This window comes from Ornithodoros turicata, chromosome 10 (genome assembly GCF_037126465.1).
Source record: "Ornithodoros turicata isolate Travis chromosome 10, ASM3712646v1, whole genome shotgun sequence".
Lineage (NCBI taxonomy): Eukaryota > Metazoa > Arthropoda > Arachnida > Ixodida > Argasidae > Ornithodoros > Ornithodoros turicata.
The window spans coordinates 26,153,171-26,179,142 of NC_088210.1; the positions used below are offsets into that span (position 1 = coordinate 26,153,171).

General features: G+C 45.7%; 1 protein-coding gene and 1 long non-coding RNA gene across 4 annotated transcripts in view; one reads left to right on the forward strand and one right to left on the reverse strand.

Moving 5' to 3' along the window:
* Nucleotides 1-5,817: 5,817 nt before the first annotated feature.
* LOC135371271 (mucin-2-like) overlaps nucleotides 5,818-25,972 on the reverse strand; it is a 40,031-nt gene continuing 19,876 nt past the window's right edge. For 2 of the 3 annotated variants that reach the window (XM_064605365.1, XM_064605364.1), the window contains 11 exons: nucleotides 24,223-24,632; nucleotides 23,678-23,842; nucleotides 23,236-23,382; nucleotides 17,833-17,913; nucleotides 16,709-16,790; nucleotides 15,966-16,042; nucleotides 8,631-8,768; nucleotides 7,655-7,789; nucleotides 7,060-7,208; nucleotides 6,821-6,980; nucleotides 5,818-6,289 (listed from right to left, as the gene is read on the reverse strand). In XM_064605365.1, coding sequence (XP_064461435.1) covers nucleotides 6,221-6,289; nucleotides 6,821-6,980; nucleotides 7,060-7,208; nucleotides 7,655-7,789; nucleotides 8,631-8,768; nucleotides 15,966-16,042; nucleotides 16,709-16,790; nucleotides 17,833-17,913; nucleotides 23,236-23,382; nucleotides 23,678-23,842; nucleotides 24,223-24,632 — 1,613 coding nt within the window. In that variant the 3' untranslated portion in view covers nucleotides 5,818-6,220. The remainder of the gene's footprint in view (nucleotides 6,290-6,820; nucleotides 6,981-7,059; nucleotides 7,209-7,654; nucleotides 7,790-8,630; nucleotides 8,769-15,965; nucleotides 16,043-16,708; nucleotides 16,791-17,832; nucleotides 17,914-23,235; nucleotides 23,383-23,677; nucleotides 23,843-24,222; nucleotides 24,633-25,972) is intronic. The other variant, XM_064605367.1, reaches the window with a different exon arrangement.
* LOC135370376 (uncharacterized) lies at nucleotides 9,008-9,851 on the forward strand. Its single transcript, XR_010415317.1, has 2 exons — nucleotides 9,008-9,134; nucleotides 9,348-9,851. It is a non-coding gene; the product is annotated as an uncharacterized LOC135370376 (long non-coding RNA).

Sequence of the window (25,972 nt, forward strand, 5' to 3'; positions counted from 1 at the left end):
TATGAAGATTAATTACACTGCAAAAATGTGCATATACCATGTAATTTTAAGGATGTGATTGTTCCCTTTGTTGTCTTGATTAGCTTCCACAGAATCGTTTTCCCATCATTTAGCGGACTCCCATTAAAAGCCCTGGACAAGTCGAGTCTGACAAGGAATTGCTTAACGTTGCAACCGTCTGACCATGTCCCCTCGTTGTTCAGCCGCATCAAAGGTTTTCGAGCCATCTACCACATGGAAAGTTTGAATACAGCTCAACTTTACAATATCGATCTTCCGACACAAGCGTTAAAACATTCCTGATGTCCAGCGCACTACTCTCGAAGGATGAAACAGACAGACAGACAGACAGACATAAAGAGCCTAGAGTTTTTTGAGTCAATGTTCATCTTACTGTTTTTCCCGTTGTCAACGGTCTTCGTTTGCGCTTTACTTGTGTACATCTATCATCATTCTGTTTGGTGTGCGTTTATTGAAGTGTAACCAATGGAACATCATCTGCATATGTTGCCTCATCAAATGCACTGGCGCCACACGAGGCCTAGCCGCAACACGGGAGCATTTTTTTCTTCGGGGTACATCCAATAACAGCCCCACTTTCATTTGGTTTACCCGCACAATGCTCAAATATTCCATTTGCGGACATCTTATCACCAACTGCAAGGAGCTCAAGGAGCTCAAGAATGCGATTCAGATCTTCTCTTTTCGTGCCTAAGCCTTTCTCGTATACTTACATTGCTTCGTGCAACCCTCTCGTTCTGATTTTCAAGCTCTTTCTGTCCGGCTATCACTATGTCAACCTTCTGCAGTTGCATGCAACGAATGTTATCAGCTTCTTGCCTGTTTCTAGATTATGTAGCTTGAGAACACATTGCTTCCGGAGACTGTGATCACTCGTTTCGCCGGACACGCCTACGCGCATTTGCACACCCTTTGCAGCATTTTCACATTCCCAATAACGTACTCTTTCTGTGTCGAAAGAAAAGCTCGGCGTCCGATGCAGCGACACTTACGCAGTTTAGATGAAATTTTTGACGCCATGCCCTACCACAGCGCAGAAATTGTAGCCGCCTTGCACCGGCACTGCCGGAGCTTTGCTTTCAGACTCCTTGTCCCAGTGCGCCCCCTCGTGGCAAACAGTTTTTCCTTTTTGCGACTTTTATTTTATTTCATTATTTTGTTTACGCTAGCTCTTGTCACCGCTTGCAAAGCGCACATGACAAAGTAATCTGAATATTTGCGCAATGGATATCGCTTGAATATGTCGTACTCAGCGCGCTAAAGAGAGGGACAAAAAGACGCAACGATCCAAACGAGCACGCCTTTCAACTACCAAGTAAAATTTACGTCAGTGAAAGGCGGGAAACGTCACGACCTATCGCACGTGATCGGCCGACTTAACATGTTCCGAAATCTTTCCAGGTTCGAACGTGATATCATCTCGCTGAATGCGGCTATCGTTTCATTGCCATGGGACAGTGAGTGATTGACAGGTTGATTTAGAGAAAGAAGAAAAATGAAGTCATGAAGCCAGCTTTTTCCGAGCACTTCCTGAAAGCTGGAGCAGGATTATAATTCCTACTTTGAGGCATTGTGAGCCTTGTATCTAAATACCCAATACATTAGAAGCACGAATGTAAGTTAGCGTCCGCAACCATTTCAAGGGAGGGAAGCATGAGCTACAAACGGTGGAAATGGGACCGGGAGTTTATTGCAGAACAACGATAAAGGCAGAGTACAACACTTTTTTTTCGTGCTAGCGCCGCGTAGCAACTGTGGCTATGAGAGCCGTACAGATGTGAAGAGATGGGGGGAGGGCGGTATATGGTTATTCACACAAAAGGAGATGTCAGCCAGGCAAGCGCCGGCTGGAGCGATGGAGAGAGAACAGCAGCAAGGAGTAGGGGACACACACAGTGTCCCCCAGGGTTGGGAGGGTTAGTATGCGTCCTGGGCCGACTTCAGGGGGAACTGTGCCGACATTCGTCTGGAAAGTCTTCGGAAAACCGGGGAAAACCTCAGAGTCGGCGGTAAGATTCGAACCCACCACCTCGCAGTCTTCAGGACGACCTTGGCTACCATCAACGAGCGGGACGCGGAAGGGATCGAGAGAACTGGAAGCTTCCTCTGATTGGGCACGCTGGAAAGGCACGGATTAGTACAGAGAAAATTTCTGGTGCATTGTTAAAAGCACCTTGTATGCGTGGAATGTTTATTAAATTGATGACAGCGGGCTCTCGACGTTGTGTTGTGTCTATCTCGTCGTTTTGTAGCACTTTTACCATATAAGAAGAATGAGAAAATGGGCGACACCGAGCCAGTGCTTCCGCCTGGTGACGGACTAAATCACGTGGTTTCATGTGAGTCCCAGCTCAAGTCGTTCTTTCAACGCTACCTATTGCTGCACTTTCTATGTCTACATGTTTCTTTTTTTTAAAGGCAATCAATCAATCTACAATTCAATTCACAATCAGGCTAGTCCTCGCAATCCAGCTGAGAACCTATGTACACGTACAGGAGCAGAAAAGAAAAATAAATTCAATTGAATTCAATTCAATTGCAGTTTTCTTTCTTGGCACTCAGTTTCTTAATCTAATGCTCTGGAATATAACATACACCGAAAGGACATACACACACACATAAAGGGGATGATGATGTGGTGGGACAAAGACAAAGGACAAAGAAAAGACTCATACCAAAAAGCCCGGCTGCAGCTTTTGCCTTTGTGGTTCAAATGCGGTAGCTTCATATCGGGGCCATTTTTGGCAGCGAATTTTTCGCGAAACGGTGCTCAAAATGTCATTAACCTTTTACGGAACTTCGTTTATAATTTACGCGTTTAGTTTTCGCGTTGTAACTGTGGAGCTTGCACGATTTCAGGGCATCACAAACGCTCCAGCGATCACGTAATGGTGGCACGTGACGGGTCACGTGCCCGTATAAATCCACGGACGGACCTACACGGCTATTGGCTCCATAGAGCTCTCGCTCTACTATATCACGCCGTGCCTTGCCGCCCTAAGTGAGGTAAATTCTGCCCCCTCCCTCTTTTATCCGTTCCCTTTATCCCTTTTCATTCTCTTCTATTCCCTCCTTTCAACGAGCAACGTGCTGCCAATCTAGGCAGCCGGACAGCTCGAAGCACCAGCGTTACCCTCCTCCCCCCAGGAAAGGCGTTCTCGGTGATTGTGGGACGAAGTCTTACTATCTGGGCAACAAAATAAGCCCGTCAAATAAGCAAGCGGGCCCAGGAACATGAAATATTCACATTAGAGTGCAAACGTCCTGACTCCCTGGGATTCCAAACATACCACTTCGTCCACAAGTTCCATTAGTGCCGATCCCGTGTATCGCAATATCGAGGAGAATCTGAAGGCGTCGAACTAACGCGGCAGGAGCGTCCCTATATATTGTGGCACGTAGACGCGAGACCAGAGAGAGTAGGTGCTCGAAATTACGAGTTCCGGTTCGCCTTTGCTCGTCCGTGCTAGCCCTTGCTAAAAGAAAAGTAGGGAGAGGGGGAAAATGGGAGAAAAGCGAAATAATTTGTAAAGAGGCAATGCCCTCGTCCAAGTTCGGGAGCCGCTACGATGGATGACCCGCCGCCATGTCCCTTCAGCTCGTGGACTGCATTCCCGCTCAGCATTCCTCGTATCCAATCCAATCCAAGTCGTCCAATCCTAAGAAGTAAAAATACTCACATGTCGCCGGTAGGAGTACAATACATGCTGTGCATACGTGCATGAGGATGCGTCCTGAGCGCTGCAGATCAGCTGCGGTATTTCCTGTAACACTACAGTGTCCTGCAGTGGCGTAGCCAGAAGAGAAGCTCAGATCCCCCCCCCCCCCCGAATGGCAAATTTGATAGTGCACTGGTGTCCTGGACTCACTTTGGGGGCCGCAGATGTTTCGAACAGATACTGTTCATTTACTTGGCACCTCCCTCGCCGTCGGCAGCGTATTTAAAGGGTCAGGGGATTATAGGTTAAAGAACTGCATGGCATCTTGAGCCAGCTCTTGCGGTTATATATATATATATAAAGAGGGGGAAAAGCCATTAAAAAAATAAGTAAATGATGCTAGACGTGTTTGAAATTCAAACTTACAGATTAAAATGGCTTCTATGGCTGCACGTAGAGAAACAGATACTCATTGAACGATGCGACATATATATATATATATATAAAGAAAAATCCAGTTGCCCCTCTGAGTAACGTGAACAATCGCTCCTTGGGGTGGTGTGACTTACGTTCGTTGTAGCTCAGAGTCACGTCACGTACAATTGCAGAAATGGTGCCGGACACAAACAGATATTGCGGGACCAACAGGTTGCTTTTGGCGTCACTACAAATTATCCATGTCCTGGCAGAAGTAGATGTATGTTTTTAGCACTACGTCAGTATCATTCCATGGAGCTCCACAGCAGTGTGGGACGCACAGTGTGGCCAACCAAGCAGTGCCTTGTAGAGATAGCTCGGGAATAACGTCCAGTGTGGATCCTGTCGTCGTGCTGGAAGCGTCCCTAAAAACTGCTTTCCTGTTATGGTATTGTTCCATATGTGTTTCAGTATATCGAAGCTGAGCTGCTGTGTGACGCAAATTGCAACCCGAATCCCGCACGAATGCCCAGGGGCCACTGTGGTACCAACAGGGGTTCCTATAGAGCCCGACTATAGCTGTGGCAAATTTCTCAGGACACGTCTAAAAGGCTTTCCAGAAACTGTCCCGTCTAGGATCTGGAATGAGCAAAATTGTAGCTCCAGCGTATCGGGATAGCTCCGGGATAGCCCCCTCGGAGAACTGCTCCCTATATGGAGTGCCAGATGACACTGAACACATACTTCTCAAATGCGAGCGATACACAGCAGCTCACAAAGTGCTACGGGGTGCACATACGTACTAGATTGGAGTTCTTGGCATTAAGAAAGTAATCGGCGACTGGCCAGCCTGCCTATCGGCCAAGCTGTGTTCCACTCTTTGATTTCGGTCCTCAGGGCTCACGTCGAACATACGTCCTTCTCGAAATCTGCCCACGATGCACTGCACGGGCAGAACACAAGACGCAAAGACGAACAAATCGCAAGACGACGAGCAGCTTGCCCCTGTTAGGATGGGCGTGCTCCAAGTTCCCTTCATGTTGACAGGCATGTGTTGACGCTATCTCTGACACAATGCTGGAAAATCCGGCCACTTTCACGAACAACAAAAAGAACAGATATGATGATGACACTTCCAAGAGTCAATCACGTCATTCTGTGCGACATCTGCACTTTAGACGGGGACGCTACTGCACGCTCAACTTTGACAGGATAGCATAGACCAGATACGGCTGCCTTATCTTGTTTCAAAACACGCACACAAATCAGCAGAACAATAGCTGCAGCCGGCGTAACACAGAAGTATGACAATGGGTCTCACTCATGAAGCCTGCCATGCCAAAGTAGATGGGAGAGTAGATGCTGGGGGGGGGGGGGGTTATGCTGTGAAGCTAGTTGACTATTTCTGCTAAATATGCTATACCATAGAGCTTCATTTTACTCATGAGGACGTTGTAGTTCCTCGCATAAGGAATTCTCTGGAGCCATACGTTGTGTATTAAAAGTGGTGAAAACATAGTACCCAAGAGCACAAAAAAGGAGAAACGTCCGCCATTAACAAACCAGATGAGATCAGAGAGTAGATCAGAGATTAAATTAGACGACAAGAGAAAAATGCGGAGCATTCACAGTATTCATGCAGCCGCATGGTACTTGACGGTATTGCACAAGTCTCAGTTGTGCTTTATCGAACTGCACTGTATAGCATTAAACACGACCATTCCATAAAACGGTTTATTGCTCTTCATATACAACACTCCATTCCACGTCGGCATAAGTTAAACATTAATTTACGTTATATACACTAAACGCGAATTAGTAAGCAACATTTTATGTATGAGCACGACAATATACAACACTTCGTCTTGGTATCATCACAGTCAGTTATCTGATGCAGGTTTGACTCGGCAGATTGTTGGCTTCTTGGCGAGCCCTGCGGAAGGTCCTAACGTCACCTTTTGAGGTGGCACCGCGTTCAGTTAACGATTGCTTTGGGCAACCCAAAGCAAAGTCAACAATAACTTGCTCTGCACCAGAGCGATAAGACATTTTCGCGCATTGCGTGTGTCCAGTAGAGATTCTACACACTCGTTAGTGGTAGGTCGTTAACGTCTTTCTTGTCGTCAGGTTGCGGAAACTATTGAAGGCCTTTGGGACTGGGCTGCAAGCCTCGCACTACAGTCATATAATGCCTGCAAGTGAAACACAACAGATAGTGTGAATATACGCCACGAACAGCACGGACGTTGTTCAACTTAAAGGAGCAGTGAACGCCCCTCTATAAATTTTTCCTTGCCGGTGGCTGTGCGTAACTATGTGCACTTGCCAAGGAACAACGACAGCAGCTGACCTGTAGCGCGCACGGAGAGAGAGAGAGAAAGAGAGAGAGAGAAAGAGAGAGAAGCCCTCCGCTCCTTCAAAGAGCCTGTACTTGAAAGTGGGACGTCGACGTCACTTAGTGACGTTCGCAGTGACCCCGCTATAAACAGGTCTGCTGACGTCACAGGAGGAGATCGGGCCGCGCTGATGGCTGCTTTCTTAGGCGTATTTGTATATTTGATGGCGCAGCGACAGTACAGCGCACATATTTTGAATGGTGTCCATTCATATTTTGGCTTGACGAATGAAACAGGCTTTCGAACCATGTTGAATGTCATATCATTGCTCTTTTTAAGTGTATACTTCCGCTAGAGTACCCCATGTACTATGGCCTTAGAGTTTACCTCGTATATAAAGGCATACTGATCCTTGGTCTGCACCGCGCCACCTCTGTCTTGACGAAGTCTGAAGACTGTTCTGGGAACGTCAACTCGTTGCTTGTCCGCTAGTTCTTGCATGCATATGTCGATTGCGAGTACCGCACCAGTGCGACCTGTCCCCGGACTGAAAAGATGCAATGTATCAACTGTTAGGTCACACAATCTTGGTCCGCGTCTTCCCCATAGTTGCAGAAAAGAGTGACCTGCAGTGTACGACGATGGGCGCTGAACTCCTGCTAGTGTACTGCCTGGCTTCCAACAGAAAAGTGACGATGCTGGATACGTCTTCAGGCACCCCTTGAGGCGGCCAGGCGGTGTACCAGCAATGATACACTTCACGGCACAGGTTTTTCTGGAGCAACAAAGACGTGAGAGATGTGTTAGTGAAGCGTTCAGGAACAACAATATTACGTGACGCTGATGGTGATGATGTGGGGTTGGTGAAAAAGTGCGACTAGTGCTGAAAAGGTAAGCGGACCAGCAGTCTCCCTACAGCTGGTCGCAGCAAGGGAACAAGGGTGGTGATGGTGGTGGTGAGGGTGGTATGATGTTCTAAGGAAGAGGAGGGAGGTCCGCCTTTCCCCACGAGCTTTGCAAGCAAAGCACGTAAAATCCACGAGGCAATGAAAATGTTTTCGTGTTCATCTAATCTAATCCACATTAACTAATGAGCACTTGATATCAAGGCAGGCACCCACATGACCTCTGATGTGGTTCCAGAAGCGTTTCTGTCAGACAACAGTTAGATATAAAAGAAGTGACAATGAAGCCCAACCATAGAGCCCCGTAGACACTTACGTCTAAATGGTGCAGCTTAAACGTTGAGAAGGTAAAACTCGGTCTAACGTCCTTTGACTGTAAGGTGACTTGGTAGTCCCCGTAGAGCTTGTGACAGTCCAGAGTATTGACAGGAAAATAAGGAGCGCAGCGTTGCTGTAAAATTACGAAAAGACCATCAACAATAGCAATGAAATGATTAATGATGGTGGCATTTTTGACAAAATTTCTCCTCTTCTTCGACACCGATTACTTATAACTATAAAAATTAGCGTCTGTTACTTAAATAACGTAACAACCGTAAATAGCAACATAATCAAAGCCAGCTTTGTAATAACAATGATGATGTACAATAACAAGAAATAGATGATGACATGGATTGGGAATAGAAAGCTCCTTTGGAATGTGCAATTTCTTTCCGAAATAAGCTTCCCCGTGTAATTCAATAGTCAATTTCAATAATGTCAATTAACCACGTCCTGGGTAGCGAGACACAATCTGGTTCACCAGTAGCCATGCTGCGCAAGTTCTGCAGACTGGATGCATACTTGACTTGGGTATGAGAGATTTTACTAGAGCCGACACACTCATTTTGTTTCCTGATTAAGGGTAGCTCAACTAGCTAACTAACAAGGTTCGATTTCCTCAGTACTTAACTTCATCTGCGCAGGCCGCCACTTCAAGAAGGACAGTCTTTCAAGCAAATAACCATTTTCCCCATTATTTGTTTTGACTTACTACTATTTACTATCATATTAACCTCTCTGTGTGAAGTGGGGTAGGGTCCTGTGGCTACTACGGAGGAACACCTCATGTCATCATCACTTCTTCATCATTTATTGTTGTTGTACTACTATTTCGTAGACATGCTCACTTCACATGGTTCAAAAAGGCAGAAAGAATTGTTACGGGAGTAAAGCCATACCATAAGCAATTTGACACGAAGACACTACGACTGCGCAAATCACACTGTAGTGTTCTGAAATATAACACATACCACCCCGTTCTCTTCACACGCCGTTAGCATAAGGATGACTTTGCACTGTTGTTCCCATATCATTCGCCAGAAATCTTCGGTCGTCTCCGGCAAAGGCGCCTGGCATGCGATGTAACGCTGAGGTCTGCCCTTGTAACCCTGGAAATAGTTTGCACCGCGTTTAAGAGCACGTACGAGGGCTGTGCAGAAAAAAAGAAAAAAAGAAACATGAGCAGTGCACCATCTGTGCCTTCTGCAATTTAACAGGGTCCAGTTCAAGCTGATATTGATATGGGCCAGTAACAATGCGAACACAGCATGACAACCCCTAGTAGGGATTATCAAGGACTGATATCGTCACTGATACGGATGTAGCACCCGTGTCAGGAGTGCTGACACGCCCCCTGTTTACTTCCTTAGGAAAGTATTTAAGAAGCGAGCAGTGCTGCTCGCTGCGTCTTCTGCCCGTGGTATTCACGCAGCGGTGGCTTCCAGGACGGTGCTGTCAAGTGGGAACGTTGACATGTAAGAAACTTTTTTTTCTTGTTTGTTAGCTGTTGTTGTAGTTTAGTGTTCTTCGGGGTTGCGGCCGGATCTGAATTCGAACCACCAAAGATTTGTGGGCAGTAATTCCCACAAAACTTGTGCCCAGCAGTGGTGATTTCGACCCGTCGAGCCACTTCCCGGGGAGCACGGCATAGTTGCGTTTTCTCGTTTCTGCCGTTCGTCTGTTTCCAGCGCAGGTTCTTCTGGCGGTGACCCCATCCCTCCGAGCCTGCACAGACTTGTACAGCTGAGGAGCGCAGTGCCCCTTATTCATCAAGGGGCCCACCTTGCCAGCAGTCTGCATAGTCAGCGTTTGCAGCGTCACGACATTTCATCGATGGTCCTACCAACAGTCGGGAGAAGCTTCGCCCGAAGACGCTCCAGCAGTCATCCAGTGTGGCCGCCGGATTGCCCCCCGACTTATACGCTGACCCTCGTGACAGTGAAGATGCTCCTAGACCATCCTGATTTGCCGGATATCTGACTCTTTTTGTGGTGAGAGTTGTGGGGCGATTATGAAGGACTGTTATTGTCATCGATACGGATGTAGCACCCCTGTCACGAGTGTTGACACGTCCTCTGTTTACTTGCTTGGGAAGGGATTTCTTGTGCTGTTCACGGAGCGGTGGCTTCCGGACTGTGCTGTGGGAGCGTTGACATGTAAGAAAATAAACTTGTTCTTTGTGTGTTCGCTGCTGTTATAGTTCTGTGTTCTTCGGGGTTGCGGCGGGTCTGAATTCGGACCACCCTCACAATTAGTCACCGTTTTTTATCCAACTGAACAATATCTCACAGGACACTCCAACAGAACCAACCAGTCTTTCCTACTACGTTTGTCTGGGCTAAGGAACCCCTTCGGGATTTTTATTTTTCCCGCATGGCTCGTGAGTGGCGATATGCCATATGGCGAAATTATGTAAAGTTGGCACCAGCTTCTCTCTGGTGGCATAAAAAAAAGTTACAAATTTCGAAGCTGAGCTCTTAGAAAGAAATGACTCGATAAAGCTGAAAGCCAATGAAACCCACGTCACGAGGTATTAAAAACGACATGAATAACAGAAATTGGCACCACAAACGCGGAAGCCGGCTAGTGCATACCACGTGAACAACTCTAAGCACCGGCCACAGCTGAGATTAAAGGCCCGTTCCGACATACAGCGCTTTGCTCCAGAGCACTGGGAAAACGGGGCTGTTCTTCCCTCTCCCGGCTGCGACTCCATGGAAAACAGCGCTTGGCGAAGTTCAGCTTCGGTGAAGTTTCCCATCGCTGTCTCCCAGCGATAGGCTCCCTGAACCAATGAGAACGCGGCGCCGCGTTCACGTGACTGCCTTTTTCCCCCCGATCACGTGAGATCAAGTACAGCGCTGCAAGTGCGAACCCCACAGGGAAAATGCAGCGCTGTATGTCGGAACGGGCCTTAACTACCGTTGAGCGCATGTCTCTACATAGCGCACTTTTTGGACACTGTTATTGGGACACCCTGGATATCTGACCGCATTGGTTCATCTAGAGGCAGATTTTGTGACATTGGAGGGTAGGGGTGGGAAGTCATGATATCCAGCCGGGCAGAGGTGTTCAACGCCGGTTCCATTGTATGACATTCAAGGGGAGGGGCGAATGTGGAAACAATTTCGTGTGACCGCAAAACAAACAAAAAAAAGCGATGTTTTCTCGTTCAGGTTGAAGATAGAAATCAGGAACAACATTCCTATCTCTGTCACATTTCCGGAAACAGTGCGTGCTTAGGATGGAATACGTGACACCAGTTGCTCCTGGCTACACGATATGGGAGGCAATCTAATCAAAACTCGCGTCGTGGACTCGGCCTGATAGAAATGACACGCATTCGTCGACGGATTACCCACTGTTGCTTCGTTCTGTCGTTATACAAGACAAGGATGCTACGTGTAGATTACTACATGGCAACCGATCGAATGACGCAGGTCTCCTGGGTAACAAACAGCCTTGTACGAAATGACTCTTATTGTGCGGACCGAGTTGCGACGAGGTCTCCCTCTCTACAGCTCTCAAACAAAGTGCCTAAAAAATCGTCTGGCAAACACACGGAACTGCGAATACAATGTGTTAGCATGGAAAATGCTCGCTAACGAGTTTCCTGCGAGGTCTTGCTCGTTAGCGGCTTGTCTGCGATTTGGTTCTGCACCTATGCGGTAACGTCGCAATAGAAGAAAGATAAAGCTAAGCGCGTGCGGGTTACAATAGGACCGCGAAATGGGAATGGGCCCCCCTCCTGCCGTGAAACGCAGCCGCGAAACTATACAATTCAAGGCCCGGGGGCGTTACTTCAATGGGAAGGAATTGAATTATAATTTCTGTGGCTAAATGTGGTTAATGGTGGTGGAGCTGTGTGCTGACGTTTATCTTTTATTTTTAGGTTGCACAAAAGTTTATCCTGTGGGGTATTCTTAGCAGTCTAATCACGTGATCTCCGCGGAAAAGACCTGCACGGCGGGAAGGCCAGCTAGAATTCAGCTATTGATACTGCTCGAAGTATATATATAGTTTGTTTTGTCAGCTTGTCCATAAACAGCGCGATGGCCTTCTAATATGGTACAATGTTGAGTACAAAACATTGGAAAATTAATTAGTTAAACATTGTACAATCAAAAAACGTGAATGTCACAAGTTTCATTATTATAAATACGTTGCACACGGGCCAGGGGACTCAGTGAGCTAAATCTTGGGACATTAAAAACACGACACTGACGGAAAGTTCTCATTGGTCCATGAAAACTAATTGATTCAATTAATCACTGGCTATCGAAAATACCACGAACACATTTACACAAAAATATAAGGTTTCGACTTCTGCGCGTCTCGCAACCAACGTGTCTGAATTGCAACACCTAAGCGTTCTGTTATATTCATAAAAATAGCTTCTCCCGAGATATCTATCAAAGTAAATTCTGATAAATCGGCGTTGTACATTTTCTACGTTTGATGCCAAAACATTTCCAATACAATTCCATACAACGGAGCAGTACTCTAGCTTTGGCAAGATTAAAGAAAGAAGAAAGTATAGGCACCAATCGTTTGTTTGTGTGATAGGGAAACTGGGAAATTGATGATGAGTAATGACGAGTAAAAGCAGAGGGGGGCGAAGGTATTACAAAAAAAGAGAAGCAGGGATATTTAGGGATTCGCGTGGCGAGGTGGGGAAGTTTGCTCAGCGTGATATGGGACACGCTCCAAGCGCCAGTGAAACCTCACCAACCGATTGCGAAGGGCTGCCATTTCTCACAAGCAATGCGTGACAGAGAGCGGCGAGGCGATTTTTCAAAACACGAGGATAGTCTGTCACCGTTTGGAGCCCTCTCGACTTCAAGAACAGGAGCAACTGGTCCCCCGCAGTCAGCTAGCAGACGACGGCTGTTTTGTCGCCGCCGTCTGTAAAAAAAATCATTCGGCACGCAAAAACTGTAGTAAAATTTACCTCTATATACGCTATATTTCAGCATTCGAAAGATGTAAACCAGTGCAGGACCAAAGAAAAGCCACTTCAGTGTCAACTTTCTCTTCCGAAAAGTTTTTACGGTCTCTGCTAGAGATCGATTCACATTTGGAATAGAGGGCATATTGCTTTTTCACTTTAGTTTCTTTGGATGAGCTCGTGGCGCCCAGTTTGGGGAACCTTATCCGTTATCCGCGTAACACAGTTCATCATCCATAGAAAGACAAGATCGATGTTGCGTGATACGACGGAAAGTATCCTCCTAGAGCATTACTCCTTTTTTTATTATCGTTCTTTAGAAATATGATATAGCTGCCTTAAATATGAATTGCAACTGGTACACGCAAAGTTGTACAAAGCGCAGTTCATAATTTCAGGCGATCCTAAACCCCGAGCACACTGATGCCAGTGCAGGTAGTGCGTGTGTATAAATTCAGGTATAAATGAAGGACATTATCGTAAGTACTGCCATGAAAGAAGCGCAAAATTTGGTATTCAAATCGCTCGTTTGTCTTCCTTGTATTCCAGTGTTCCTTGAAAACTGTCTGGTTTGCCTTCTTTTTTTTTTTTTTTTTTGCACAATCGACAAAGAACTAATAATTGTCCGATATGGCTCGTACTGGTTATTCATGGTACATGCATATTGCATATCTCGCAAAACAGTGATACGGCTGCCTTCTTGTTTGAATAATTAATGCTTGCAATTAGTGCTTGCTTCATCGCATAATCGTACTGGGGAATCGTAAGGGATGCTACTCAGAAAGCAGTGTCTGAAATGTACAAAAATGAAGCGAGGAAGTGCAAAAAAGTTAAACAAAACGTGGGCACGTGGGTGACAAGACGCCAATCTCCATTTTATTTTTTCTTTAAGTCAATCTATCAAGATGCCATGGGAGAGGGTAAAAGTAAGTGCTGCCTCGTGATCCAGATACAAATGCATACTTCACATATATATGCTGTGTATCCGTATTTATAAATATAATACATAAATAATAATAATATAAATGATACAATAATACAGTAAATAATACATATAAATATATGTGACGAAGGAGACGACAAACGAGGGAGTCACTCGGAGAATATGTATTTATTTGTTTCGCACTCAGAAAGCAACTGAAATTCCCCGTCTGTGTTTGGGTTCTTCGAGCCCCAGTTTATGGCCCAGCCCCCCTTCCATCATCTCTTTGCCCCACGTGTCATGTAGAAGCTGACGTGCCACACATATACTCCTTGCCTGCCAGCGGTACGAAGGTCACTGGTCCAGTCTCCGGCGCCGTCTCGCTCATCTGGACTATCGAGAGCTTTCCCTCGCGGTGCTACTTGAACTTGACCCAACTAAGCACGCTGAAGTCACGTGTGCGCTGACACGATTCCTTCGGGAAGCTAAACTCTTGGGCACTCTCTGATGCATCCTATATGACTGTCTGCACACCGTTTAGTGAAGGAGCTTTCTCTTCCTCTATTTCTTCATAATTTTTTGCGTCTCTGCTGCTTCATTTTCCTTGTTTGGTTTTTGTGGTTTTGGCTTTCGGGAATAGCAAGCCTACACCGTGGCTAACCTTTCCAGTCTTTCTTTTTTCTCTATCAGCATTAAACATATCCCCACCCCCACCCACTTCGCGATTAGGTTGGGTGCAAGAGAAGACATTCAGCTGGCCAGCACATGTGGACAGATGCTTCATGCGTTATATATATATATATATATATATATATATATATATATTATACATTCCTGTTGAAGACAGCGCTGCTGTCGAAACGTCGAATACTCCCTCTTAGTTTTTAATAAAGTTCCCCTTTTATTCCTTGTCCTGTAGAAGCACCGTCTCCACTTCTGATCTTTATTGAATACCTATATATATATATATATATATATATATATATATATATATATATATAAGTGTAATTAGAAGAATGCTGTTGACCCGACGAAAAATGAAGATATTCAATAAGAATCAGAGGTGGAGACAGTGCTTCTAGACGAAGAGGTATAAAAGGGGGACTTTATTAAAAACTGAGAGGGGCTATTCGACGTTTCGACAGCGGTGTTGTCTTCAACAGGAATGGGGTATTATGGTGACGCACGACAATTCCAAAGAATGAGAGGAGAGTATGTATAAGGGGAGAGGGCAGCACACGTGCCGCAAAACAGCGCCGTGAGGAGGTATACCACTCTCCACCCGATAGACAGAGCAGCTGAAAAATAAGGGAAGGGTAGCGGCAACGTAGTTTGCTGCTGTCAACGAATATCACACATGGAGGCAAATTGAATGGCCGGAAGGTAGCCGCTTACCCTATATTTTTTCTGTTGAGCCGTTTTTTTTTTACAAAGGTTAAATGACACGTTACGTGACGCACCCCATATATATAGATATATATATATATAAAGATATAGATATAGATATATATATAGCTCTTTTGTCCCGAAGAAGGCGGAGCTTCCGCCGTAACGTAGACTTCCTCCCTAACTTTTATAATTTTTAAGTTTTAATAAACCCCTTTTTTGTTACTTCCCCTACTTTCGTCTTCTGTCTCCCATTTATTTCAACTATAATTACGTAGCCGTCCGATCCAACTCCAACTTTTCAAGATTATATATAAGATATATAGATAGATACTCATGGAACGATGCGGCAGCACCAGAGGACACGTGTTTCGCCGTGTTTGCGGCTCGTCGGCCCTGGGTAGCTGCGCATCGTTCCGAATATATATATATATATATATGTTACGTATATGTATTCTGTATATGTTTTTTAGGTTATGTTAGGTTACATGATTATTTGTTTCGTATTGGCTGCGGTTGCACAACTATTCGCTTCTGTTTTAAAGTGACTATTTGCATAGCCCTACAAGTCACACACAGAAAATCACTGAAAGGTTCTAGAAAACAAGTTACAGCCATAGGGAGGAATCGCAACCATTTAAACAGATTAATAGCCTTCCCAAGAACCTTTCGCGATAGGGCCCGCATTTCATGCGAAAAGACTTTCTTCGGGCCACGCTGGTCTCCACAATAACGTCGAAGCGACCGCGCCGCATTCCACCCTCTCCACCTGGTTTCCTCCGTTTTCAATCCGCCTGTTGTGACCGTTTTCAAACGTGGAAAATGTTGATCTATTGGGCGCTTTCGGGATTTAAGTCATCTGACGACGATGACAAATAACCGCGTAGCGAAAGAGAACCGTGTGCATATTGGCGTTAACATTTCGAATTGGAGAAGTTTTCGCGAAGCGAAGAGAAGGGCAATACCGGACAAGGACTCAATACAATCGCTCTCGCACAGGGATCGATAGAGAAATTCCACCGATAAGAATGAGAATGCGTGTGGACTTACCCGAACGAAGTTAGCATTGATGTAATCCGACGTATCGTCCTCCGGCCGGCTGCTTAGAAGGACTTTGGTCTCTGAAACTTTGCGAAGAAACGTTTATTAGAATTTGTTTGTATTGCCAACTGTAAGATGGGACAGGCGCAATGCTCGCCCACATCACGCTTCAAAAATAGTACTGCCCTCGCCCTAAAGACGAAGAGCAGGCACGCACGCAAGTTTACAGAATTTTGTTACAGCGCCCACCTCCTCCAGATATCGCCCGTTGTTAAAGTAGTTATTTTTTTAAATCCGTGTTAGCGCCACGAAGCAACTGTGGCTATAGGAGCGGCCGACGCGGTCGGATGAAGCTTCAGGGGAAACTGTGCAGACATTCGTCTGGAAAGTCTTCGAAAAAACCCAGGGAAAAGCTCAGGCAGCACAGCAGGAATTCGAACCCGCGTCATCTCCCAGTCTGGGCGTGGAAAGCGACCATCCTAACCACTATGTCACGGGAGCTGGTATCTCACATCTACTTTTATTATTAATCACATAGAAGACCGCTTCCAGTATAAGTGATGTCAAGGGTAACGAACACGCGCGCCGCTCTTTTTACCCTTTTTTCCTGAACATGCGACGTGAAGAACATCATCAGCACCGCCTCCTTATCTTTAATGCAGATTGCAAATGACAAAAGATGGGCCCACAAAACGGACGGATCGCAGACGTCAGTGCAAATTAGGCTCCGCGAACGAAATAGGAGGACTCACGCGGGATGACGTTCGCGTAGCGATTCTTGCGTTCCACGCCTGGTGGCATGTCGTCCACCCTGGCCATGTTCATCGGTATTCGCTGTCGTGGAAAAAAGTAAACCCACATGAGCCGGTTAGTCATCATCTAGAGGGTATAACGTTCCACTTTTATCAATAAGCAGATAAACACTGTGAATTTCCCCCGAGCCATCAGATTGTTCTCAATCGGCCACTCGAACGCACTCGCACTCGATCACTCGTTAATGCACAGAACTGTACTTCTGATCTGACACTGTGCATATGAAATGTAGCCCAGCACATTCAGATGTTACTTATGAGAGATGTATTCCCGGTAATCCTGCCACGGGGTGAAAGGGCTGTCAGGACGCTCGGCGAAATAATTTCCGCAATCAGATTAGATAACTTGCTAGTGGTTACTTGCGACATAATTACTGCGGCATCACTCCTAAGAGTTCGAAAGAACTCCGTGCAAAACATTTATGCCTGATATTTTAGACACTATGTACATAGACAGCGAGAATTAGCCGAGGCAGGCTACGAACATGGACGACAGAAACACCGTATGCCTCGAACGCCCATAACCAATGAAATCAAACAACTCAGGAAAAAGGTGTTGACGCAGAGATTCGGTTGCATCCCTGGCCGGATGTCAACAGGGTACAGGTTCGAACCCGGGAGTCAGCACCTTTTTCCTGAGTTGTTTGATAGCATGTACTTAGACCATTTTTCAGCTGGGAAAACTTTAGACTACTGCCATGATATACGCTTAAAAATGAACTTCACCGCATAGCACGCTCCTAGCCAACCATAACCTCGAATGATGTCGTTATCTGCCCTGATTTGATGAAAACGGGAGGCGTACGCCTTTTTTGTGACACTTATGCTGTTCATAATTGTCACAAAAAAGGCGTACGCCTCCCGTTTTCAACAAATCAGGGCAGATAACGATATCATTCGGGGTTATGGTTGGCTAGGAGCGTGCTATGCGGTGAAGTTCATTTTTAAGAGTGTAGCAGACTGGCATCCTTTGAAACTTTCAGTTGCGTTGTCACGATTTAATGTGTTGTTGTACTTTTCGGGTAAAAAAAGGAAAAGAAAAAGACAAGGAAAACAAAACTTACTTTAAATTCTTCCTCCAGGGCGTCCTTATTAGACAGGGCAGCTGGAAGGCTGTTGAAAGGCACGGGCTTACTGAAATCTTCCTACGAGGGAAGCCAAGAGTAAGTCTCGCGCCGTAAATATCAGTAAATATAATTGGCCCATTTTAAACTGAGTAGCCTGCACTCCTGCGGATCGAACTTTCTGTTACCCGATAAACGCCACCGGGTAATGTGTTGCGAAATTGAATTGATCCGAGAAAACTCCTACTCCTAGAAACCTCCGAGGAAGCTCCTAGAAAATAAAAGAAAACGAGAGAAAAGAAAAGCGAAAGAAGGATGAGAGAGACGAAAAATAAAAAAGCAGAAAAAAGAAACCCAGATGAGAGCAATGTGCATGAGGGTGAGATGTGTGTGGGGGGGGCGGGGCACTGAGGAAGGAGATGAGAGTGTCAGCACAAGGAAGACAACAATCCGACGTCGAGCTGTGGTTGACAGGACGAGGGAGGCTAATACCCTACGGCAAACCTAAGGCCGTTATCGGAACGGCCGTTATCGGGACGGCCGTTATCGGGACGGCCGTTATCGGAACGGCAGTTACTTCACCATCATTTCGAATGACCTCGTTCTCTGCCCAGATTTGTTGGAAATGGGAGGCGTACGCCTTTTTTTGTGGCAATTATGCAGTTCATAGTTGCCACAAAAAAGGCGTACGCCTCCTGTTTTCAACCAATCAGGGCAGAGAACGATGTCATTCGAATGGTGGTTGGACTACAAGTGAAGTAACCGCCGTTCCGCTAACGGACTTAGATTTGCCGTCTGACTAGGGTACACGTTCGTTCAGTGTAGAGATAACTTGATGCGTCGAGATAAGTAATCGGACTATTGGACAGCGTTGCGCACGGTGCTACCCGTTGTCCAATAGACGCGTTCCGATTATTTTTCTCGACGCATCAAGTTATCTCCACACCAGCCTTCTAGGCTTGTATCGGTTCTGAGGGTATATTGGTTTCATGCACGGCTTGATGTTCAATGAAAACCTTGGTGAAAGTTTGGGAACCTAGAACCCGCGTGAACATATATGAAATCCGCCTGTAAGGTAGTTTCTTTATTTCTTTAGTGTCAAAATGACCAATAAGCACGCAGCATTCGGCACACTATGAAACTTGTGCCTTATCCACTGGCTCCAAAATATCTTCGGCGAGTGAATGCCTAAGGTAATCTGCTTTATGTGTATGGCATGCAGTAGGCCAAAAACAATTTGTAATCCTGTTCCATCGAAGAGCTCTACGCAGTACATTTTGGTTCACTGTCGGCGCAGAAACCTCTAAATTGTTTTTAAGTTCTTCCGATTTTATAGTGAGGAGCTCTTATATTCAGCCAGTCTCTCGAGGAATAAGCGCGCTTCGAACCAAAGGGCTTCTTTCTGTAACTAAATCGGGCTTTTCTTTATGTTACCCTATTTTTATTTCGCAATTCAGTTCAATTGAAATATTTTTCTTCTTTTGAATCACAGAGTTGACACAGTTCGCAGGCGTCATTAAGTTGCTCGCTTTTAATGTCTCAAACTATCAGAGAGGAGCACCAAAAGCAATGTACAAATTCGTTCGCGTTCAAACTAGAGTTTGAAAGATAAACTTTTCATTTAGGCTTCCCACGATTTATGCCATGGCACGGCTCGATCTCAACTGTGCTGCTCGACCACTTTGAAAACGGTAAAGAAAGAAGAAGAAGAAGAAAAAAAAAAAAGAAGAAGACGCAACTACATGCCGCGAGGGATACGAGGAACACGATTTGCGTAGAACACATTACAGCCTATTTGTTCTTTCTTTCGGCCCTTTATTTTTTCACTAAAATTCGTGTCTCGAAACCCACCGGGGCCAACGCCAAAAATGCCTCCTAATTACTCCTCGAAGCAATGTCTCTCGAATGACGTGCGTAGATATTTTCCGTCATCATAAAAACGTTATCTTCCGAGGCGTGAGGGCGATTAGTCTTGTCGGAATTGATTGGGCAGCGCGCTTTTGTAGCCATAATGAGCGGCTGAACGCGTGTCGCATTAGTCGAGACGATGTCCCTTGGCGAGCCAAATGCCAGAGGCAAACGGCCGCATGTCGCTCATCGCCGAAACACAAACAATTAATAATAATATGGAACAGTTTAGTACGCGTAAAGTGGATACTGACACGATAATAGGGAGTTTTGGAGGAACTATGCAACCTAAAGGGAAAAAAAGAGAAAATTGAGGAACGATTTCAGCTTGTATGGTCACAGACAATACAAAACCTACAATAACAGAGGTATGTGCCCGCCAGCGGAGAGTGTAGTCCTCACATTGAGCGTGGGAGCTGCGAGAAAATGGCGGACAGGCAGGCGGGGAAGCCGATTTGCATGTTTTGTTCACGGGAATATTTTGTGTGCTCTTTGTTCTCCTTTTCGCAACATGATCGGTGTAGAAGCAACAGTTTGAAGTTCGCGCGCGCAGTATACGTTGTGGTGGTGCTAACGAAAGCGCTCGCCCTTGTCGACCTCACAGAGGTGGGCAACGTCACGACTAACGCCCTGGGGAGAATGTGCATCCTGGGCCGACTTCTAAAGGAACTGTGCCGACATATAGCTGACAGCGTCTGAGGAAAACCCAGGAAAAAACCCGGACAGCACAACCAGCACCGGGATTCGAACCCGGGTACCTCCCAGTCTCGACGTGACATGGACAGCACGCTAGCCACTAAGCCACGCGAGCTGGTGCAAATTATAATTAATTGTAAATATTAATAATTTAATATAATATAATAATTAATATAAATATTAATAATTATACAAATTATAATTTGTACACAAGCAGTAGCCTGCGATTTCTCAACTCACCGCGATTTATCTTTCTCTCTCTCTCTCTCTCCCTTTCTTAAGGACGAAACCCATGGAGCGTTTTCCCGACGGTTTCAGGGCGCGCGTGCGATCGGCGCGCGTGTGACCTTGGAAAAACCAGCCTTTAACATGCGGAGAGTGTACGCCGGAGTCTGTCGACTACAGATATTGGCGCGCGTCTCGGGCACGTTATGGGAAGTCACGTTCTGCGACAACGAGTCAGAACCTAGCAAGGAGATGAGAAAAAGTGCTCTCTCTGCATAATGTGGAGAGCCTGAGCCTGGGTACAACTAGTGGGAGAACACGAGCACGCGACTCAAACCTGCAAAAGTTTAATTTTCACCATGGCAAGTAACGTACCACATATACTAAACATTACTCGTGAGAAAAAGAGGAGGGATTAAAATGACCAACCAACCTGGACATAGTAAGTAACCAGGTCAAGCGAAAGTAAAGCGAAAGTAGGGAAGCTAGGTCACAGAAGGAGTCTTGTAAGCTGGATGAATAAACAGCGAGGCGACACTTTCACACAATTGCAAGAAGTCGTGTTCTCTCTGCCACGCTGTTCTCCAATTCCAACCCGCGATTTCCATCATGAAGGCATCGGAGTCTCAAGGCAACGAAACATTAATTCTTGAAGGGTACAGGCGTCTTCCGTTGTGGGACATGCGTTGTAAAGAATATAAAAACCCGGTACGCGTCGCTCGCCAGATCGCTCGCTGCTTTCGGGCGGTCGTAAACGCGCGCGATCTCTTACCGCGCGCGTTTCGCAACGGCCCGCTCCAAATGGAAATGCATCGCGTAGCGCGTGATAAATCTCTTTTTCTATCGCCACGTTTTCGTAACCTGAATTGCAAAAAAAAAAGAAAAAAAAAGAAAAGAAACGTGGTATGCCCACCGTTACCTCAAACTCGTTAACACTGCATAGATAGCCACGTATTGTAGCTCGAATTGAAATTTAGTGCACTGCGAGAGTGACGTTAACGTGAGAACGGTACAAAACCGTAATTGCACATCTGTGCTAAAGAGGAATGTACGTGCAACAAGGGAGTGGGAACAATGGCGCTCTAATTTTGTAGCCTCTAGAGAAGCCTTAATTAAACCGCTCAGTATAGATGGCGCTAGCGGCTGCATGGAGAATGTTAGATATATATTTCCGGCGTTAAAAGTTCTCAAACTATTTGCATAAATAATTAAACGTCCTTACGCGAAGTGATGTTAGGCCAGGAAAATGTTTGACATGCTCTTACTTGAGTTATATCCTTCGTTTATATTCAAAACGAGTAACTTTTTGGATGCGAGCAGCTATTACTGCAATGCTGCAATGCATGTCGTTGGCAGGTTTCTTTTTGTACACCGTCGAAACGCGTGCGCCATCTAGGGGTCTCTGTGGCAGAAAATAAAATATGAATTCGCATTTGTGTCGCTAGTTTCTAACTTGTATTTAATGTTTGCATACGCTGTCTTTAACTTTCGCTACTATAGTCGTGGTCAACCTAAGGACAGTATGTAAGCCCCGCCCTAAACTTGTTGCTATTGGATGTTACAGCTAGCCGCGTCCCTCTACGTTGCGGCGACACCGAAACTACAGCCGGCACCTGATCGCGTTGCAGGATAATTTATGTGGCAGAATACCTCTGTTAGGGTTGACGCAATACATTTCGTGCCATTCTTCTCATGGGTATAGGTTGGAACCAGTCAGAACAACAGCATCGATACAGTATAATTTCTCATTTCGATAAGGGATAATCGGTAATAGGTACACGATGTATACAATCCTGTCGCGGTTTATCGCTTTTGACAGTGCGGGCTTCTCTACCAAGCATCGCGAAACGAATTATCACATTAACACATTAAAGGTACTGTAAAGCAGCAGGCAAGCTGTTAATATTGGCAGCGGCATTTGAAAGCTTATTCCGAAAGAAATCCACACTGCAAATTTTATGTGCGACAGAAAACTCTTTTTAGTCACGACTGAAATTGCGGTGAAAAAATGAGGGGCGACGCCTGGTGGGAAACAATCTCCTATTCGTCGAGCAACTGCGTTACATGTCCCCAACCTTGTATCGGCTAAGTCATGGGCTAAGTAGCCGGCTTCATGAACTTTCTTTGAAAAGTTTGTTTAAACGAGATAGTTCCTGCCATATATTATCTCAAAATGCAAGAACATTGGTACATCGTGGAAATGAGTAACAAACTGTCATCAGAAACACCATGAGGGTCATCCACGCAAAAATGCACCACGTCAGGCATGCCGACGTGGTGATGGTAGCGGTCCGCACATGCCGCTGTACACTCCCATTGTTATTGGCATGTTTATGTTCGCCGCCCTACAAGGGGGAACTGCGGAATTCGTGTCGGGTCTTAGACACAGGGTTGCCCGTAATATTAAATCTGAATTTTCTACGAACTACGAATGAACTACGAATGAACTACGAGGTGGATTCGAACGAAATTTGTGGCGTTTGTATGCTGAGCACCCAGGCTGTCATATGAGCCAGCAGTATAAAATTGTATGCCTGCTGCTTTACAGTACCTTTAACACACTGAAACACTCACGTTGTCATCGAACGCTTCGTTCAGGAAGGAACGCAGTGACTGCCTTATTTTCTTCTTGCGGAAACTGGACTTGAACGATGCTAGGCTTAGACCGTCCGCAGTGGCCGAAGCTCCTCGTGTGTTTTGAATTCTCTGCCTCATTACCAGCTGCAGGAAACGACATCGATTATGATCACTGTTCAAATTAATTTGTATTATCTCAATTTCTCCTCACAGGTTACAGCAAGCTACAGGAAATTTTATACTTTGTATATTTAACGGAAATGGCAACGTGGCGTTTCGGTTTCAATGGCATCCCTTACCTGTTTTGTAATTTAGACTGTCTCAGCTAAATTCACTGGAGGTTCGGAACACCAGTAAAGACGATTTTGCAAGATCAAAGATAATGATGGGGATACCACATACAACTGCGAACTTTCTAACGAAAGCGAATGTTACTTACCAACAGCACGGATATGAGAAAGAGGCTTGTTCCCGCAATGGCTGATATGGTTATGGACGCTATGACACCAGTCGAACCCATACTGTGCAGCGGCTTCTTTGGCAGGGTTGTCGACGTAACAGACTTGCTGCTGTAGAAGCAGACGTTCATCATCTGTGGGAGAAACTGACACCTGAATGTCAATATGATATAAGTACGTCAAGATCAGTTGATTTCTCGTTACAAAGAACTACATGGGAAGTACGTTTCAGTGTCCTTCTGCAGAGGAAGCTTGTAATGTTGTAATTGTAATGTTGCTGGACTTCCTATTCCCATCAAATAGTAACAACGAATGCCCACTAGATAGCGCACTAAATAGTCTTCAGTACCCTTCGATGAGGATTGGAGTTTTTATGGCGCACAAGCAGCTGAGGCCCTTCAGGACCCTTCCACGGAGTTAGTGCTAATGTATGAAACATTGAGATCACCCCACCCAATTACCAGACAACGGATTATGTTCTGAGTATGCGTTAACTGTTGCCCCGGCGTTAAAACATTGGCACTACCTGTAGATTAATATGCTGTCTGTCGTTGTGGTGCAGGATGACAGCTGCTAACGCAGTCAACTTCTGCGAATAACGCTCCTCGGGATCAGTCAGATGCATTCGAACAACCACACCGCCGTGACTCGTGCGGTTCTGAGAGCAGTTGTCCTCGATGACTATTTGCCTCGGGCTGATGTCTGGACGGAGTTCGAGTGAGAGAACCTCTGCAATTGAACGACGGAATTCTTCTATTTCGCTGCAGAACCTGTCCCAGGTGCCGCTGAGAGTGATGGTGATACAGAACGAGACGTCTGGAAAGCCTTCGGGTTGTATGGTTGCGTCTCTTGTAGAAGTGACGTTGCCGGTGTCCTCGAACGGTGGCTCGTCGGTGATGGGACTCAGGCAACCCGTTTGAAGGCGCAGGCAGTCAGCTGAATGTGAAGTATCATGAATAAGAATCGCCATTTGGTGACCTATAGACATGATAGGTCTGACAAAAACACGAACAACGCTGCTCTAGACCCGTCCTTTCCTCTACGCAAAACCGTGTGAAGGGAAAAGTCCCAACGACTGTTCTTCCATCTTCTAACTTTTTGGAGAAAGACTCTGTTCGAAATATCGGCCCTTAACCCCTTAAATACATTTCCATAAACATCCCCTCACCAGGCTCGCTGGATTTCCTGCCTTTCTACGTACACTGCACTATGTTTTTTGCGCTACTCGATGAAATGCAGCGGAACTACAATAGCTCTAATGCAGTATATACTTTGCGGAGACACGACCCTGCAACATTCGATGTAATTTGCAATTCCAGAACATAGGTAGAAGCATGCTATGAACTATTGTTTGTAGTCACTCGTGGAATTACTAAGAACTGTCGCAGAAACTGCTTCGGTCGGCGCATTGTGTCAAGGCATATCCTCTCACAAGGACACTTTTACATCATTATGAAGCATTATGCATCCAACCAGTCCGAGGTTAAATGAAGGTAAACAGTGCTCTGAAGCGTACAACTCCCACTTTATTTCTAAAGTTAGTCTTACGCGCCAATGTGAGAATTGGGCATGCGCGGGGCCGACATCCTCTACGAGGGGAATATGGATTAAATCTATAATCCGCTTAATTATATCCTTTCTGTGTTCGGCACAGTTTGAACGTCCAAAGTTGCAACGTTAGTTAGAAATCTCTTCTCGTTGAATGCATTCTTCATTTCGTCGGAATGAGCTGACAGGGTTTTCGACATTGCCAATTCCTGAAACCCCCGAAATTCAACAAATTTTCTGGAGCGCGGTTCAGAGCAGCCGAGAGCCGCAATCCCACTCCTTCGGGGCCACCTCGTAACTACCAAGTAATTTTTTATCCAGTAACGACGCGTTCAAAGTAGTTATGCGCTACTTACGCCATTAATGTACCAACGAGAGAAGTCGCCGCTTTTTTTATTTTTCTCATTTTTTTTTTTTTTTGAAGCTAGGGGGGTTGTTTTGATTGGATATTGTTATTCAGGAGCACTGGCGGGAGCCGCATTGAAACTGTGCAGCTGATGCGATTTTGTTCTCTCTCTTAGAGTCTCTGAACAATGCATGCTGTAATTTCCCTTACACACGCGTGCAGTGCAACAATCCCCGATAATTTATGTACCGCCCAATGCAGCTTTCTCCTGTATTATCGAGTACGTATTGTTACGATGGTCATCGACGCTTGCAATGGGCATTGCTCTGAGGAGGAATCGCAACAGTATACAGCGATGATCTGGTGGTGGTACCGGTATGAT